Here is a 16,043-nt window from a genome sequence, read left to right as displayed (position 1 = left end):
CCCACTTTCCTTAAGCCCCGCGCTACTCTCCTAAAGTAGCGCGGGGTTCAGCTGCCCTCCCCACTTCAGGGGCGGCGAGAACGCAGCCGCCCCGACGCTGCTTCTCTCGCGCCCCCTCGACGCGCGGAATTTCTGGCGCCTTTTCAAATGGCGCCTTTCGACGACCCCGCGCAGAACGCAGGGTTGTGGGGAAGCCAGGGTGCGCGCCAGGAATTGCGCACGCCGGGAATTGCCCGCAGCAACCCTCGGGCAAAGGTGAATGGGGAAAGGGCCTCTGTCTCATTTTCTGTAGTTATAAGCAACTGTGACCTTCACACTCAAGAAATACATTTTTCCATATCACCCTTGCATTCCCATAATATCAGCATGTGAAAAGTCAGTGAGAAAGAGACATTGTTTTGGGGACAGGTAGGCTACTCCTTCAGGGAGGCAGATAAGAAGTAGCCGTTAAGCACTATTGCTAGTTATTTGGAAGCAAATGAAAGAGGCCCCATGGCGTTGGGCGATGATAATAGTTGGGTCATCTGCTCCATGGCTGTGTACGTGCGAGCTGCCAGGCCAAGCATGGCACAGGCCTGACACTATTTCCAGTTCTAAATTTAAATGTGCCATTCTCCTAGTCATCTTGGTGGATTATTTTTGTATGTTAATTCCAGTGTATGTTTTTGGTATAGCAGTATAATTGTTTCCATATTATTGCAACTGGTGTCATGTCAATAATTAGACTTCATATTCAGATTTCTTTTATTGAAAACAGCATCAGGAAAAGGCATTTAGACTTCTATTGCCAGAACTAAAATTAAGTGCCAAAACATCTTCCATTAAACCCCACTCCATGCCCCTTTACATCACATAACACCACTCCCCTTGGTATCAGTTCCCATGGGGGGAATGGGACCCCTCCCATCTCATGGGAAGGAAACAGCATGGCCTTCACTTTGGTCAAAACAACCCTCACACACCAGCGCCTGGAAAACAAAACTAAGAGACAAAGAACAGATAGCAGTCTCAGGGAGGGAGGAAGCAGTCTATGGAGAAAGGATCCCACATCCCTCTCAGGGGACATGGCAGGATGGGGGCAAAACTGAGCAGATCGTGACAATGGGTTATAGAAATTGGCTGTCTGATTATTATCTATTATTATATGCATTTATAATTCACACTTCTTGTCCCATGTCAATGAGGGCTTAGTCTACATCCAAATAAAACTGGATTATTTCAAAATATGTTATTTGAATCTAAAGGGCACAATTTAGCCACAGCTAAGCACTTTTACATTCCACTGATTTCAGTAGGAAAGTAAAAAATATGCTTAAATCTCTCCTGGTGAAATCAATGGAACATAAAGGTGTTTGAAATTGGTATTCTCAATACTATTGATATCTTATGGTAGTAGTTTGTCTAGTTGTATGTGGTTGGTGATTTTTATTCTCATAATAATGCTTTATTCTCAAACATAATAATGCTTCTCTTTATTATGTTTTTGGAAGTTCAAAGCAATATGCTAAGATTTTTTCTCTCTTTTTTAAAGAACATTTTAATTACCTTTTGATTCACTGTTAAGAAACAGATTGTTGCTAGTTGGCAAAGCAAAGAAAATTATTTGAAATATGGCTTCAGAATTTGGCAAACAGGATTCCGTGTGTGTTTAGTATCTAATGAGTCTAGTGTGATATAAAGTGGTTCCATTGTAGCAAAATACATATTCCGTTAGCATGGGTCTTGAGATGCTCAGGAGATCCTGAGAATGATAGAAGTTCTTTGACTACCATTTTTATCTGCAGGTGAACTTTGCAAGGTTTTTCACCCAGTTCCCAGGCAGGGGAATTATAAAATATCTCTTTTCTATACCAGCTTGAAAATGATGTGGGAGAATATCACATCAAATACCTTACCTGGTGATTTCCATTAATAGATTCTACTAGAGTGATGTGGGTGGGTTCCAGACAAACCTACATCTCATGTTTCTACTCTCAGCCAAAGCAATTGAGTTCTCGTCTCTCCAAGCAGCAATGTATTGCAGAATGCACAGGGTGGGGACCCATCAGGGTCCTATGTTATGGTCAGACATGAGTTGTGGGTTGTCCTCATTTCTAGTGCAGAATCTGTGTTGGACGTCACCCACATGGATTTTAAGGAGAATCCACAACTGATGTTTGACCAATTACCCAAGATCCAACTTGCATATTTTGTAATCTGTAAAGAGGAAAGCACCAGCCCTTTCATTGGTATCTAAACCAGCTATTTATTCAGCTCCCAGTCTGTGCCAGCTTTAGTCTCCTTTTTGTTCGCTTCAGTTTACTGTTCAACTAACTAAGGCAACCCCTGAATGCTACTGGGGCATTGCTTCTAATGGGTTGTATCCAGTATAACATTGCTGCAGAGGCAATGAACTCTACTCATGGAACATAATTTCCCTCGTGTCCCTCTAGTAGAAGTCCAAAATGACAAAATGAGGGAAGAGGTGTCAAAATCATGCTCCATAAGTAGAAATGGGTGTGTAGGACTGCTGAAACATCTGATTTGGGAACAAGCCAGTGTGTCTAACAAAGAACACACACACTGACCACATCTTCACAGATGGATGTTGCAGGGGGGTTGGCACTTATTTATTTATTTTATTTATTACTGAGTTTTGTATACCGCCTCACCCCCGAAGGGCTCTGGGCAGTGGATAGCATAAATTTACAACATATACAATTAAAAGCCCATTAAAGTAAAACACAATGATCAATATAATAAAACAGCGACAGCAATAAAACCCTTATTAAAACCCTCCCAAAGAGGGGGAAAGGGATCCCATAGATGGTAAAGGGACCCTGAGCACAGGAGAACAAAGGGGGCACTTATCAGCGGCTGGACACTCCAAAAGCCCAGTGGAACTTAGACCCAAAAGGTTTCCTATCCCTACTCTGTATACCCCTTTGGCACACATTCACACTTCCATGCGTCCTCATAAAGTCTCAATATTTTCTCAAAAGCAATGTGCTACTTTGCATGCGACCCCTCCCCCTTCCTCCCTTACCTTGCATTCCACCTCTCCCTCCCCTTTCCTTGCATGCCACCCCTCCCTCACTCCCTTTCCCTTGCATGCCACCCCTCCCCCTCCCTCCCCTCTGCTACAGTGGGTGGGCCATGTCCAGATGCCGGGACCTCTCCCCCTTCCTCCCCTACCTTGCATGCTACCCCTAACTCACTCCCCTCCCCTTGCATGCCACCCCTCCACTACCTCACTCCCCTTCCCTTGCATGCCACCCCTCCCCCTCCCTCCCTCCCTCCCTCCCCTCTGCAAGGATGGGTGGGCCATGTCCAGATGCCAGGCCCCCTCCCCTTCCCTCCCCTCCGTTGTCATACCACCCCTCACTCCTTCCCCTCCCTCACTCCTCTTCTCCTTCTTTAGATATTCTGATGCAGTTCTGCATTTGAACCAAGTCAGTCACAGTTCCTCCCTCTTAGCACCTCTTTCCACTGAGAGCAGCAGTGGTGTAGTGGTTAAGAGCAGGTGCACTCTAATCTGGAGAACCAGGTTTGATTCCCTGCCCTGCCACTTGAGCTGTGGATCCAGCATAATGAGCAAAAGGAGAAGATACACAACCAAAGGGTAAACAAGAGATTTACAGGGTGTTGCAGGATGTTTGCTGAGAGGGGGAAGGGAAAGAAATTGTAAGCCCCTTTGAGTCTCCTTACAGGAGAAAAAGGAGGGATATAAATCCATTCTTCTTCTTTATTTGCTACTTTTACCTGTTGTACAGCAGGTGTGCAAAAATGGCAAAGGAGGCAGATGGAAGTAATTGCAGCTATATCAGGCCTGATGTCACACTAGGAACTGGCTTCTCGGTGTAGTTGTGTTATCAGTTGTACTTATGAGAAAAGTGACTTCAGATATAATGTAGAAAGTATGCCGAGGCCAACATGCAGACATTGTCCATAGTGAATCTTGCTTGTCTCATCCACAGGGAATCTTACATATGAATTCTGCTCCATTTTATTTAGCTTTCCTGTGTACAATCCTGTTCAGATGAAGCAAACCCGTAGTGTCAGGCTATGCATCAGGCCAGCTGCAATTCTTTCATCATGTCCAATAAGTCATGTATTAAGTTGTGGATTTGTCAGGCTGGAGTCATTAACAGGACAAGTTCGACTGACAAAAAAAAAGTGATCATTTCCTGAGTGGTTCTATCACTTTAAAGATCATGACCATTAATTAGCAGTAGGTTTTGTAGTTGGAGTCTTGCATTTTTCTGCTAAACCAAGGTGTTAATGTGCACACATTTTTCAAAGTCAAATATGAGCCTCTCACTGCAAACTCTTCAGTTTCATCTGGTATTATTTACACGAATTCATAATCAAGGATGCAAAGAATAGATGACAAAAGTGCTGAACAGCTAATGGGCAGACAGTACTGAAAATAAACACTAAAAAAGCTGATCAAAACCATATATTGAAGGCGAAGGAGAACTTGAACTCTTCCTAAAGCTTCTGTTAAGCTTTGTAATAACTGAGGAAAACAACTTTAACTTTCAGAAATCTGCTGGCTAGTGTGGTTCCGTCCTGTACAGTCAGTCAGGGAACAATTGCTGTTGATGGACTCCTTTCAAGAACATTTAATAAAGTCAGTTGAGATGGCAACTGACCAGTGATAAGCATGTGATTTTATAACTGTGCTCCCATCGCTGCGGTTCTTCAACCACTTGATAAGAATTCTCAGTCTGTGATCTGGCAAAGGAAGACTCTTGAAATCTTGTACCACCAAAATCTTATTCTCTAAGATGTTACTGGACTACAATCTACTACTTCTATTGAAACAGTCTATGATAGTTGTGGGGGACATTTCTTAGAACTGAACCAATGAGTGATAAATATGACTGTGTAAATCTACAAGATAGATTTGTAAACAAAATGGTAGATCATTTATAAGTAGGGACAAGTCTAGTCTGATTGAGGCTCTTTATCTCATTGAGGCTACTGATTGAGGCTCTTTATCTCAAATAAAATATGTACATTAATGTGGAATTGTAAGGATTTACCCCATTCTGGAGCTGCCATGCAGTATTCTATGCATATGTGGCCCTAAAATGGGGCTAATAATCCCCTCTTGAGACATTTTGGCTACAGAAAAAAATCTTCCCCTATACTATGCTACCAAGCATATTTTTAAAAAGCTATTCTCTAGTGAATACAAGCCATCTCACCTCATTAAAAATTGTTTATTGTATTTTGGCCCTTAATTCCATTCATTCTTATCTGTTGTTGATATTTCTATGAGAACAGCCAGTGTGAATATGTGATGAGAGGCACTGGATATGAAGTAGGAAATAAAAGCCCTTCACATGCTTCGTGGTCCCACCATGCTTAGCATATATGTTATACCACCATGTAACATACATTATAAGGAACTCCCAATCATGCGTTTGCCCTATTTAAAAATCACCTGGGTTTGTTTTGAAAGTTGACCTCCAGCCCACACTTATATACACTAGATAGCTTCCAGTAAGCATTCTTTAACTTATCTCAAAAACCCCTGAAAGGTTTACAGCTGCAAATGCTTCACTTGCATTAGGCTTACGCTCAATGCTATTTGTCTGATCAGTCTAACCTGCCTGAAAAGAGATGCCACTTTCATAACAGTCTGACATCTGTTGTTGTCCGTGTATGCTGCATAAAATTAATGGCCATTTTTGTGCTGCTACTCATTCATAATCTACTCATGCTTCATTTAAAACAAAAGAAACAAAAACCACAGACAAGCATGTGAATTGCTATAACTCTGCTACAGAATACCCTTTGTGTACATTTCTGTTCTTCCTTGCAAGACTGTGAATGCTTCCGCCACTCCAACCGGTGCACTTACATCGAACTGCTCAGTACAGTCGTTTGTGTGAGCTGTAAACACAAGACTAGAGGGCAACACTGTGAGTTATGCAGGCTGGGCTACTTCAGAAATGCTTCTGCAGAGCTGGACGATGAGAATGTATGCATAGGTCAGTTTCCTTCTAATTCTGGCATTTCCTTCTCTGCCTTTTTTCAGCTGTTCAGACCTATTTAGTGCGTAGGGCAAGCCATTTCCACCATTTCTCTTCATTAACCAGCTTGAGCCAGAATGAGTGTTCTCACTGGAGGAGATCCATGTATAGTCCATCTTTACATGCACTTGTTTTTGATCATTGTATTAGAGAGATGTTTTGAATACCTGGGTAAGAATTGCATTTGGCTGTGGTAGCCCTACCAAAAAAAAAATAGCTGTTTATTACAAAGAATTGTGACATTACTGGTTGCTCAAGTTCAATCACTCCCAAGAAATCACACAGAACCATAAATACCAACTAAATTAGTAGTCCAGAATTCTGCTACTACAGCCCACTATGAAGCCCTGCTATGTCTGATTGGTTGCAGAATTTAAGATTGCAAAGCTCAGACCTGGCTTAATGCAGCATATGTAACAGGTTCATCCAGTTATGTAAATTAAACAATTGTAGGAAATGACCTCACATTAGTTTGAAATCGGAGCGATCACACTGATCTCAAACTTTATTTGAACACAGTATAATCAAGACAAACAATGTTGGTTCACTTTGATTGTCCTGCACTTAAAAACAGTATATTTTCATTTACCTTAGAAAACCATCAAGCCCAGATTCTTACAGAAATAAAAATCATTCAAATAAAGATGTCAAAACATGCCTCCTTGCAAGCTCCCTCCCCCCTTCACCACCAAAGGTAGATGATTACCAGAAACTTCTGATTAGAAGGTGGGATCCTTTGTGGAGCAGGACCATTTAAGCAGCATTTGGTAGATTCTATTGGTTATCATTGGGCAAAGCCACAAATGTTGAACAAAGCCACAAAAATTAAGTCTGCTGAAAAAGTGGTAGGAGCTGCATCTAGCATACATCAGGTCCTAAACATATAAACATATAAAAGTGTATGTATTATGAATTCTTGATGCAGATCTCACTACAGATGTGTGAATTTCTACTTTTTTTGTTTCCAGTGCATCATTTGTTTTGCTTCATTAATTCTTGCATTAATTATTTTAGTTTTCCATTGTTTTCAAGAGAAATATATGTATAATTGTATCTCTGAGAGAAAACCTAATTGGAGTGACATTTTCAGGGAAAATCTGCTTTGGAATACTGCTATATATTCTGCCATTTATTAAGAAGTGGGCACAAACAAGGTGAACTCGCATGGCTTATCTTGCTTTCCATTCTATTTTGGTGACATTTTCAGGGACTGTACCTTTCACCCAAGGGATAATACCTGCCAAATTCCAGAGACACCTCTAAAAGAGTCTCATTTTTATAGGCAGTAGGAAATAGAGAAGAGATAGAATATATGTTTTGATAGTTGATTAAATGCTTCCTAATTTGTCAGTTTCATCTCTTTCTTCCTCTCTTTCTCTCTCCATTAACCTCTACACATACATTACAGAAATAAAAGACCGTAGTGTTTGTTTGTTTACTTTTCATGATTAATTTAATGTTTCCTGTTTACTTTGAATGCTTCCTGATTAATTTGATGATTGAATTGATTAAATGTTTCCCAGTTGGTTTGATTAATGACTGAAAATGTCCTGTTAAAGTAGGTGTCCCCTTGGCCAATACAGATGTCTCCCCACATTTAATGATAATTAGGTAGCTTTCTAGTTGCTAAAGTGGCCATTATTTTTACTCAGCAGTCTTCCTTTTACTTGGCAATAAAAATGGGACCTTTTATACAATCACTGTAAAATTTGGCAGAGTTTTTCCTTTGGGCAAAAGGTACTGTTCCTGATAATTCTGTAGAAATTGTACAGAAAAGAAAGATGCTGTAGCAGGCAATATATATTTTATTTTAATTTTCTACATCATTATTAGCCTTTCTTCTATCTGTCTGAAATCTGACAAGCAGGATCCTTTCAGTCGGGATAGAATTGTAACATTTCATCCAAATTAGATAGAGAATAACCATTACAACCAAAATTTTCTTCTGCATTGCAACAAGTGGAAGTGGAAGAAATGAGATTCATTAATTTATTTTGATTCCCACTAATGTTCATTTCAAAACAAATGAAAATGTCAGTAGTTTTGCTGATTTTGCTCAGTTATTTTAGATTCCTGTCACTCATATGTAGGATATCATACATACCATATATGTACTTAATGTACAGCCCAATCCTTGTTGGGCAGGCAAGGATGGTGACACTGCAGAGTCTCCCTGCCCTACCCATGACACAGGTAACCCAAAAAGGGAAAAAACTAACACTGTCAGCAAAAATCCCCCATAAGGGTCAACAGAGATGAAAAGCATGACATATCTTCAATGCCAGCTTCGTTTGTGTGCAGTGGGCAGTGGAAGCCAATTAAGGTCAGTTCAACCCTAGAATGCCCCCCCAAGCACTCTGGCACAGCTTTCTAACTGGCAGGCCTAGGGATGATTGGCACAGCTTTCTAAACTGGCAGGCCTAGGAACGATTGGCAGCTTCCAGGTGAGGTACCATGGAGCTATACGGCCCCCACTGACTGAGGGAAGTCACCCACCCACCAGTGCATTCGCCTCTTGTTTCAGCAGGGTGGGAATTGATGCTGGTGCCAGGCTGTACCAGCTCCTGATATGGGTCCACCCTCCCATACACACTCTGAATTGGGCTTCCCATGATGAGTTTACTAAAGATTTGCTATACTTACGAACGATCATTCCAAAATAGTTTAGGGAATCCTGTTGTGCATTCCCTGATGTACATATACTAGAGTACACAAATAATATATCTTCATTTCATGGCCATCTCATATCAAATTGTCTCAAAAATGTGGCCTATTTCTACAAAGAGATCCTAGCTTGTTTTTATTACACATTTGAGAACTTTTTTTATTATGCATCTAAGAGTATTGCTTTTGAATGCTTTTCAGTATTTGTGTGTGTGGATTATTTGATTTCCATCTCACAGAGAGTAAACCAAGTTAAAGCATATGGTGTAAAATAAAAGCACCACAGCAGAACAGTTGTAATATGTATTTTTTTAAATAATTCAAGGAGGGAAAAATCAAAACTTACATTCATAAAAGAAATCAGCATCATAATACACACATACCAGATTTGTTTTCTTTTCACTTGTCACTAACTGAAGTCAAATGTTTAATTGTTTTGAACACAATTATGCTGTACTTAATACTATCTTCAGTATGGCAGCTAATAAGGCAGCCACATAAATTGATCTGTTCAATGCTATTAACGTGAATGCCAAGCACAGGTCTCTAAAACAAAAGACTCCTGTCTTTCTAATCTTGCAAGGATATACATGAGACGACAGTCACTCCCGACTTTCTCCTGTTATGCTGATAATTGGCAGAAGAGAAGAAAGAACATAGAGCAAATACACACTGATATGCAACAGTTCTCTGAAAAACACATGTTCATGGAATACTAATTACAACGATTCTCTCCTTACTGAATCAGACCTACTGAGGAAAATATTTTTCTGAGAGCTTTCCATGTTTCAAGGAGGGAGAGACTTGAGTTCACCAGCAAGTTGAGAGATATATATTTTTTTCATGCACCTACTTCTTCCAAAATAACGTGGAAGAAACTGAGAAGTATCAGCATGCAATTGTTCCTGAAAATCCTGATCTTTGGGGTGTTGTTCCAGTGACTGATTTTGGGAAGGAAGAATAGGATGTAGCAGGTTTCCACATGTAACAGCACTTATGGGAGGTGGAGCAACCCACTTACTGCCCTCTCCATCATCTCAATGGCAAAGTTCAGTTTTGTAAACATCACTGGTTACTGACCACCTGGATTTTGCATCCATGACTATGGCAGGAATTAACAGTGTAATGTTACATGGTAACATCTCATTTCTGCAATCACAGAGACATGGAAATATTAAGACTGGAGTCCTGTAGACACTTGTCCTATTGAATGGACTGAAATTCTGTTCCAAGGAAGATATAGAATTCTATAGAATCAAGTTGCACAGCCATGGCCAAGAGACAATGTGGACCTAGGACATTTGGTTTCCACTGTCACATAATTATGTGCTCAGTGGGTTGCTTAGGTCAAAAAGTGACCCTTTAGTTCCTCAGCTTCAGTTCCACAGTCTAAAAGGAAAACTGATGTCATATATGATAGGGTTGGCATAAGAATGTCATATACCAAATAGAGCAGAAAATTAAACTTAGCATAACCAAGCAATGAAATGACAGACCTGTGGTCACTAACTAAAATCAGAAGCACGTAGAAAGAAGCCCCACATGATACATCCACTTCCTGTTCTATTTTAGAGTATAAATGGGATATTAGACATTTGAATATTGTGCCACATAAGATATTTCCTAAAAAATATATAATTAGGCCAGCCTTTGATATGGTTGTTTTTAATACACAATATGTGGTGGAATATTCAGATATTTAGCAGCCTGCAGTCTGAAATGCTACACTCCAATAACTGGGATGTCTGTCCATTTATTTTAAATTTAAAGTAAGATAGAAGATTGCATGAACTATGAGTTTTTCAAAGTCATGTGGTCGACTTATGATTTAGAAGCTGTACTAGATTTTTTGAATCAGGTTGGAAAATTTCTTGAGAAATGAAAAAAGGCAACTGATTGTTAGTATTTATTAACCTGATTCAAGCAAATGTGTTGTGGTTATAACCCTGGGCAGTTGCCGCATGGTTGGCTGAAGTATCAAACAAAGGGAAAGGTGCAGGAAAATGTTCAAAAGTGTAAAGGAAAGTAATATTAAAAAATTACTCTCCGATAGCAGACCTCCAACATTGTCATTACACTGTTCCTGCCAGTTTCCTCTTGCCTAGGGCCAACTTTTCAGAGGGTATTTTGGCTACAGGTGAAATGAGGGAGAGGGGCAGTGGTGCCCCATGATAAAAAATCCCATTCGCATAAACCTTCCAGTGGCTCCAAGTGAAAATCTGTAACAAACAAATAAAAACTATATAATTGGATCACTACAGTACATCTCAAAACTTTCAGCAACCATCATGTCGAGAAAATGCCAAGTATGGTTAAAGAAATATAGGCCTGCATCTAACAATATATCCGAAAGATTTAAGTATTCTTAAGACAGGATGTCAGTTTTCCCAATTCTCCCTCCCTCTGGAAACCACAGCTTTGCCCCTATCTTGTTTGTCCACTTATACCCAGGCCTTTAACAAGGTTAAACTATTAGTCCTTCCCCATTCTCAATTTTAGCTTGAATGACATTGTCTTTCAGTGATGTTATTCTTATTTTCGGGCGTATCTTTACACCCAGGTCCAGCTGCTGATATTGCAGCCAACCATGGTATTCTGTTAATGCCAATAAATTTCCTGAACTCAAGTTAGAAAGTTTGCATCTCTGACAATTCATAAAATGGAATAAATACTCATTATAAATGAATCTTGGTATTCATAGGATTACCAACTTCAAGATAGAGCCTGGAGTTCTCCCATAATTACAACTGTTTTCCAGACTACAGAGATCAGTTATCCTGAAGGAAATAGGGGCTATGGAGGACAGCCAAAGCATCACATTGTTGAGCTCTTCCTCCCAAACGCTGCACCCTCCAATCTCCAGGAATATCCAAGATGGAGCTGGCAACCCTATCCAAAATGAAAAGAAATGGTCCCTCGTTCCATAGTCAGCCATAACCACTGAAAATGCTGGTTTTGTGGTATTCAAAGCTTGTGTTTTCTAAAGCAAACAAACTGACACACTAATCATCATGTTCTTTGATGGTACAGGGGCAGATGTCCAGGAAATTTCTGAACCCACTGGTCAGCCATTACACTGATTTCATTTTTAAAAATGAAATTTAAATATCATCAATAAAAATGTGTCAAATTTTTAATAGTGCTTTGTGTTGATTAAGATTAAATGAGCATTCAGAATATAATAATACTTGGATTGCAATCAGTGATCAAACAGTTGTGGCATTTCCTTTTAAGCTTTAATGACAAGGGCCATCATGTAATTTACTCTGCAGTAGGCAACACCGAAATTATATGAATGCAATATACAATGCATTTGAATGGATTCATTTGGACAAGCAGTTTCATTAGAAGCTTCAGGCTATCTAACCTGCTGGGCCATTTAGAGTACAAGTAAAAAAGACATATCCATGTAAATAATATATTGTTTCTTCCTTAAAAGTCACGGAGCTCAATAGAGCTTTGTTTTCTATTTCACTATTTGCCACCTTACTATATATCAAATACGGTGGGATGGATTCACTTTGGAGTTGCAGCTAATGCCCGACATACCAGGCAGAGACACATGTGAGCAACCATGGCCCTGATCTTCCTTTGTTTATCTTTAGACATGGAGGAAATGTTAGTGTGAGCCAGGTTCTGCATAAATAGGACTGGCAGCAGCTTCTATAATCTTCATTACATTTTGTTTGGCCATCACATTTGCAAACATTTTTGTGATCATACCCTGCACTGCTCAGTTCATGATAATGTCACTTATCCTATCACTGTATTCAGCCAATGGAGCCTAACCTCAACAAAAATGGCTCTTTCTCTGCCAAAAAGCCACTTACATTGGAGAAAGACTTTTTACTCTGAAGGAAGGTTTTCAACTGCGCTGAGCAGAGTGGCAGGATAAATACCTATGTTCTTTCTACTGAATCACAGGATGAAAAGGAGTGTATGGCTGCTTAAGTGTGGTACAAACTGAAATTACTGGTTGCCTCTGAGATACAGGAAAGTTAAAGAGGTTATTCATTTATTTATTGTATACTGTTTTGTAAAATTATATATGTGTCTGAAGAAATGTAAGCAGGCTTTCTCAAAGTTCCTTTTATGTTATTTATGATTCTAAGCAAATCTAAAACTGGCGCTAACACTAAAAAAATGGTGCAATGCACAGGAAAAGCATTAACTAGTTTTTATTCAATTCCAGAATTGGCCAATTAGGTTCTACTCAGTTTGCCCAGGTTAATCCAAACATGCATTATTCTCCAGATGGAGTTTGCATGCATATCTAGAGATAATGAATGTTCTTAGATTTGCTGGATGATCGGGCATACTTGTATATATGCTTGGATCCACAGTCACTTTTCTTCTTTGGCTTGGTACTCTGTAATCAATAGCATTATGTAGCCCTTGTCACATTGCCTTTGATAGGCAATTTTGTTTTTGATTTCTAGGCTCTCCCTCTAAACAGTGCCATACTGTGACATTTCCCAAGTTTCTCAGTTGAAACTGAAGGCACTGTCACACCTGAAAAGTTTTAGTTTGAACAAATGAGCATAAAACCTTTCTGCCTCTTGGGAAAGCCTCACAGTTCCATAAGTTCTGTGTTGCCCAAGCCTCCTTGTAAGAGAAAGCAATGGCTGATACAGAAGTACAATGAACAGTATGCTCTAAGAGCTAGTGTCAGTAAAGACCTATGTAGATTTACTCCAGTCTAGTAATGTGGCAGAATTTCCAACCACCAGTAGAGGCTGATTGGGGAAGGTAAAGGCAGAACAGTTAATTATGCTGTTCTAGAAAGCAGCACCATCTGCTGATGACCTTTTGGGACTTATGTAAATTTCTTGTGGTGCACATTAGTTCTCGTTGCCCAATAGGGAGCCGTATGTTACAAGATCAATAACAAAAAACTCTAAACCAATACAGTGGATAACATAATCAATTAAGCACTGAAAAAATCTATCATTACACCAAAATGCTCAATGTACAACATAGGTTCACGTACCAAGGTCACAATAGTTAATAGAGGCCACATATAAAAGTCAATGGCAAAGCACACTTCAAGTTTCCCAGGTTAAAAAAATCATTTCATTAACTCATCAGATTTGATAGTATTGACTGTCCAACTTATTTGTTGCCAAGTTAAGGGTATTCTGGCTTTGAGTGCCCTATGGATATCATGTACAATTTTCAATTTGTCTTTGGAATATACCTACTTTCCCTAAATAAATGTTAGCTGGCTGAAGTATCAGATGCACTGTAGTCAGTGCTAAATTTCCAATGACTAGTAATGCAGTCACTCTAACCTAAGCACATTCAATATAATGGGCTTAGACTGGAGAAACTCTGCAAAGGATTGCACTGTTAGAAAAGGATTCAATGTCTCCTATCTTATTAAAGTCAGCACTATCAAATCCCCTCTTTTTATAACATATTCATATTTGTCTGGATATATCTGCCTTTAAATACATTTATCTTGAGTAACCATGGGTCTGCACTCTGTTAAAACGACATTCCTAGCTGCTCCTTGGTAGTTTGAGCAATTTTGTTACGAACTTTGTTAATTAATGCTGGACTGTAATTAGAAAACATATATTTTTGCCAAAACTCTCTCCAGTAGCCCTTAGTTTATCCTACCTGGAAAGTGCCATCTGCAATTTGTAGTGACTGAAGATTTGAGCAACAGATGTCACATTTGATACTCATAACATTTTCTCCTTAAACTTTATATCTAAATTGCAATGTTAAAATATTCTCAATGTGTTTTTTCTCTCCTCCTGTTTTGTCATTTATGATCTCACTTATTCATAATGAAACTCTAGGGAATAAATGTAAATGGGATGATTAAAAGAAAAAAAGAACTGCTCACCCAGCATGATCTCTAAATTCAAAAGAAGGACTTGCAGTCTTTGCATCTGATAGCATTAGCGTGTTAGCAAAGTTATTATTAACCTGTAGTCTATTGAAACAAGTATATATGCAATCAAAATCAAATCCTCAGGGAAGACATTCCAGAAGTGCTAATAACAAAACATTAAAAAGGCCAGGAAAAAAACTAAATACATCATTATACTCTATTTTTGGTTTTTTCCCCAACAGACATTTTTTTAAACAAACAAACTGATAATTGGTTTTTAAGCTACGTAGCTATCAAACCTCAACTTCCATTGGGAAAAAATATTAATAGAAGGAGTACCGGTATCTTCGGTGGCCCACTTAGCAGAATGGTAGTGGGGCCTGGCTCACTACATCTCCAGCCCCTTCTCAGTACGACTCACCAGTTAGCTACTAAAGAGGGATTTGGAGCTAAAAGGGTAACAGATAAAATAGACATATCTTAGAGATGCACAAAACGAAGGAACTTGTTATGAGGTGTATATGTCTGAGAGGGTTATTTCCACCTTTCTTCAGGATACCTGTCAGGGCAGGGGTCTTCATGGTGTTCTATCTGCTGGTGGTGCTGGTCTTGAGACTACTCAGCTCCCTGGTGTATTTCCATCCTGGTAGGAAGCTTGCCCCTGAGTTACCTTACAGGGACTACTGGGCTATGCAGTGGGGTGCCTTCCCAGATATCAGACCTGGCCAGCCCTAACATAGCCTGCTTGGCCCTGAATTCAATTATCTCCATCTTCCACAGAGAACTGCAATAACATGGAAAAAGTTTTAGTTCCGTTTGTATACCTGACTCCTCTCTCTGCTCTCACACTGTCTTCTCTTTGCCTCACACTTCCACTTTCATTGCATCCCCTGGGTCCCCACACTATAGCCACAAGTGAGTGGGATCCCCCATGCTTTCTCCAAGCAGCTGTGCTGCGATTCCTAGTCACTGCCTCAGAAGTGTGTGGTTGCTCCAGGAGATGGCATGCTACAGAGTTAAAATTCCATTCTAATCAATACAGCCTTTAATTCAGACACACTTTGAAGAAAGTATAGTCTCAAAATACATGGATGTCATTGTTTTCCATTTTTCCACCCCTAACATCAGATGCAGTAATACAAAGATAAATGGAATCCTTTGGGTAAAATCATCCTTCATTTATGCACTGAGACACTGTAGTTCAAATGCTCCTCACATTGTTCTTTCTCAAGTTTGGTACTGCATAATAAAAGATGAACTGGCATGGTTAATAAATAAAACTTGTAAACTCCATCTTTGAAATGCCAGGAATAAATTAAACTAATGCTTATAAACATAAAGGAAGACTACCTTGGAAACTAGCAAAGTGCATTTACAGGACCATTAAAAACAGCAGTATGTGTCATGTACAGACTCTTATGACTATTTTAATAATTTAATGCACATTTTACCTTGATGGGTATGTTAATGTTTCTTAAAATACCAAGCTTTCCTAATGTTAATGCAATCTAAAT

At 39.5% G+C, this 16,043-nt stretch overlaps 1 protein-coding gene across 9 annotated transcripts in view; it reads left to right on the top strand.

Moving 5' to 3' along the window:
• The window catches only part of NTNG1 (netrin G1), a 295,249-nt gene that overhangs the window by 241,538 nt on the left and 37,668 nt on the right, over positions 1 to 16,043 (top strand). For 3 of the 9 annotated variants that reach the window (XM_048496739.1, XM_048496735.1, XM_048496744.1), the window contains one exon: positions 5,814 to 5,981. The exons of the other annotated variants lie outside the window; for them this stretch is intronic. In XM_048496739.1, the coding sequence (XP_048352696.1) occupies positions 5,814 to 5,981 (168 nt within the window). The remainder of the gene's footprint in view (positions 1 to 5,813; positions 5,982 to 16,043) is intronic. 9 annotated transcript variants of the gene reach the window in all.

Source organism: Sphaerodactylus townsendi, linkage group LG05 (assembly GCF_021028975.2).
Source record: "Sphaerodactylus townsendi isolate TG3544 linkage group LG05, MPM_Stown_v2.3, whole genome shotgun sequence".
In the NCBI taxonomy this organism is placed as follows: Eukaryota; Metazoa; Chordata; class Lepidosauria; order Squamata; family Sphaerodactylidae; genus Sphaerodactylus; species Sphaerodactylus townsendi.
The sequence above is the reverse complement of the archived record's forward strand: the minus strand, read 5'-3'. Positions and strand labels throughout refer to the sequence as shown.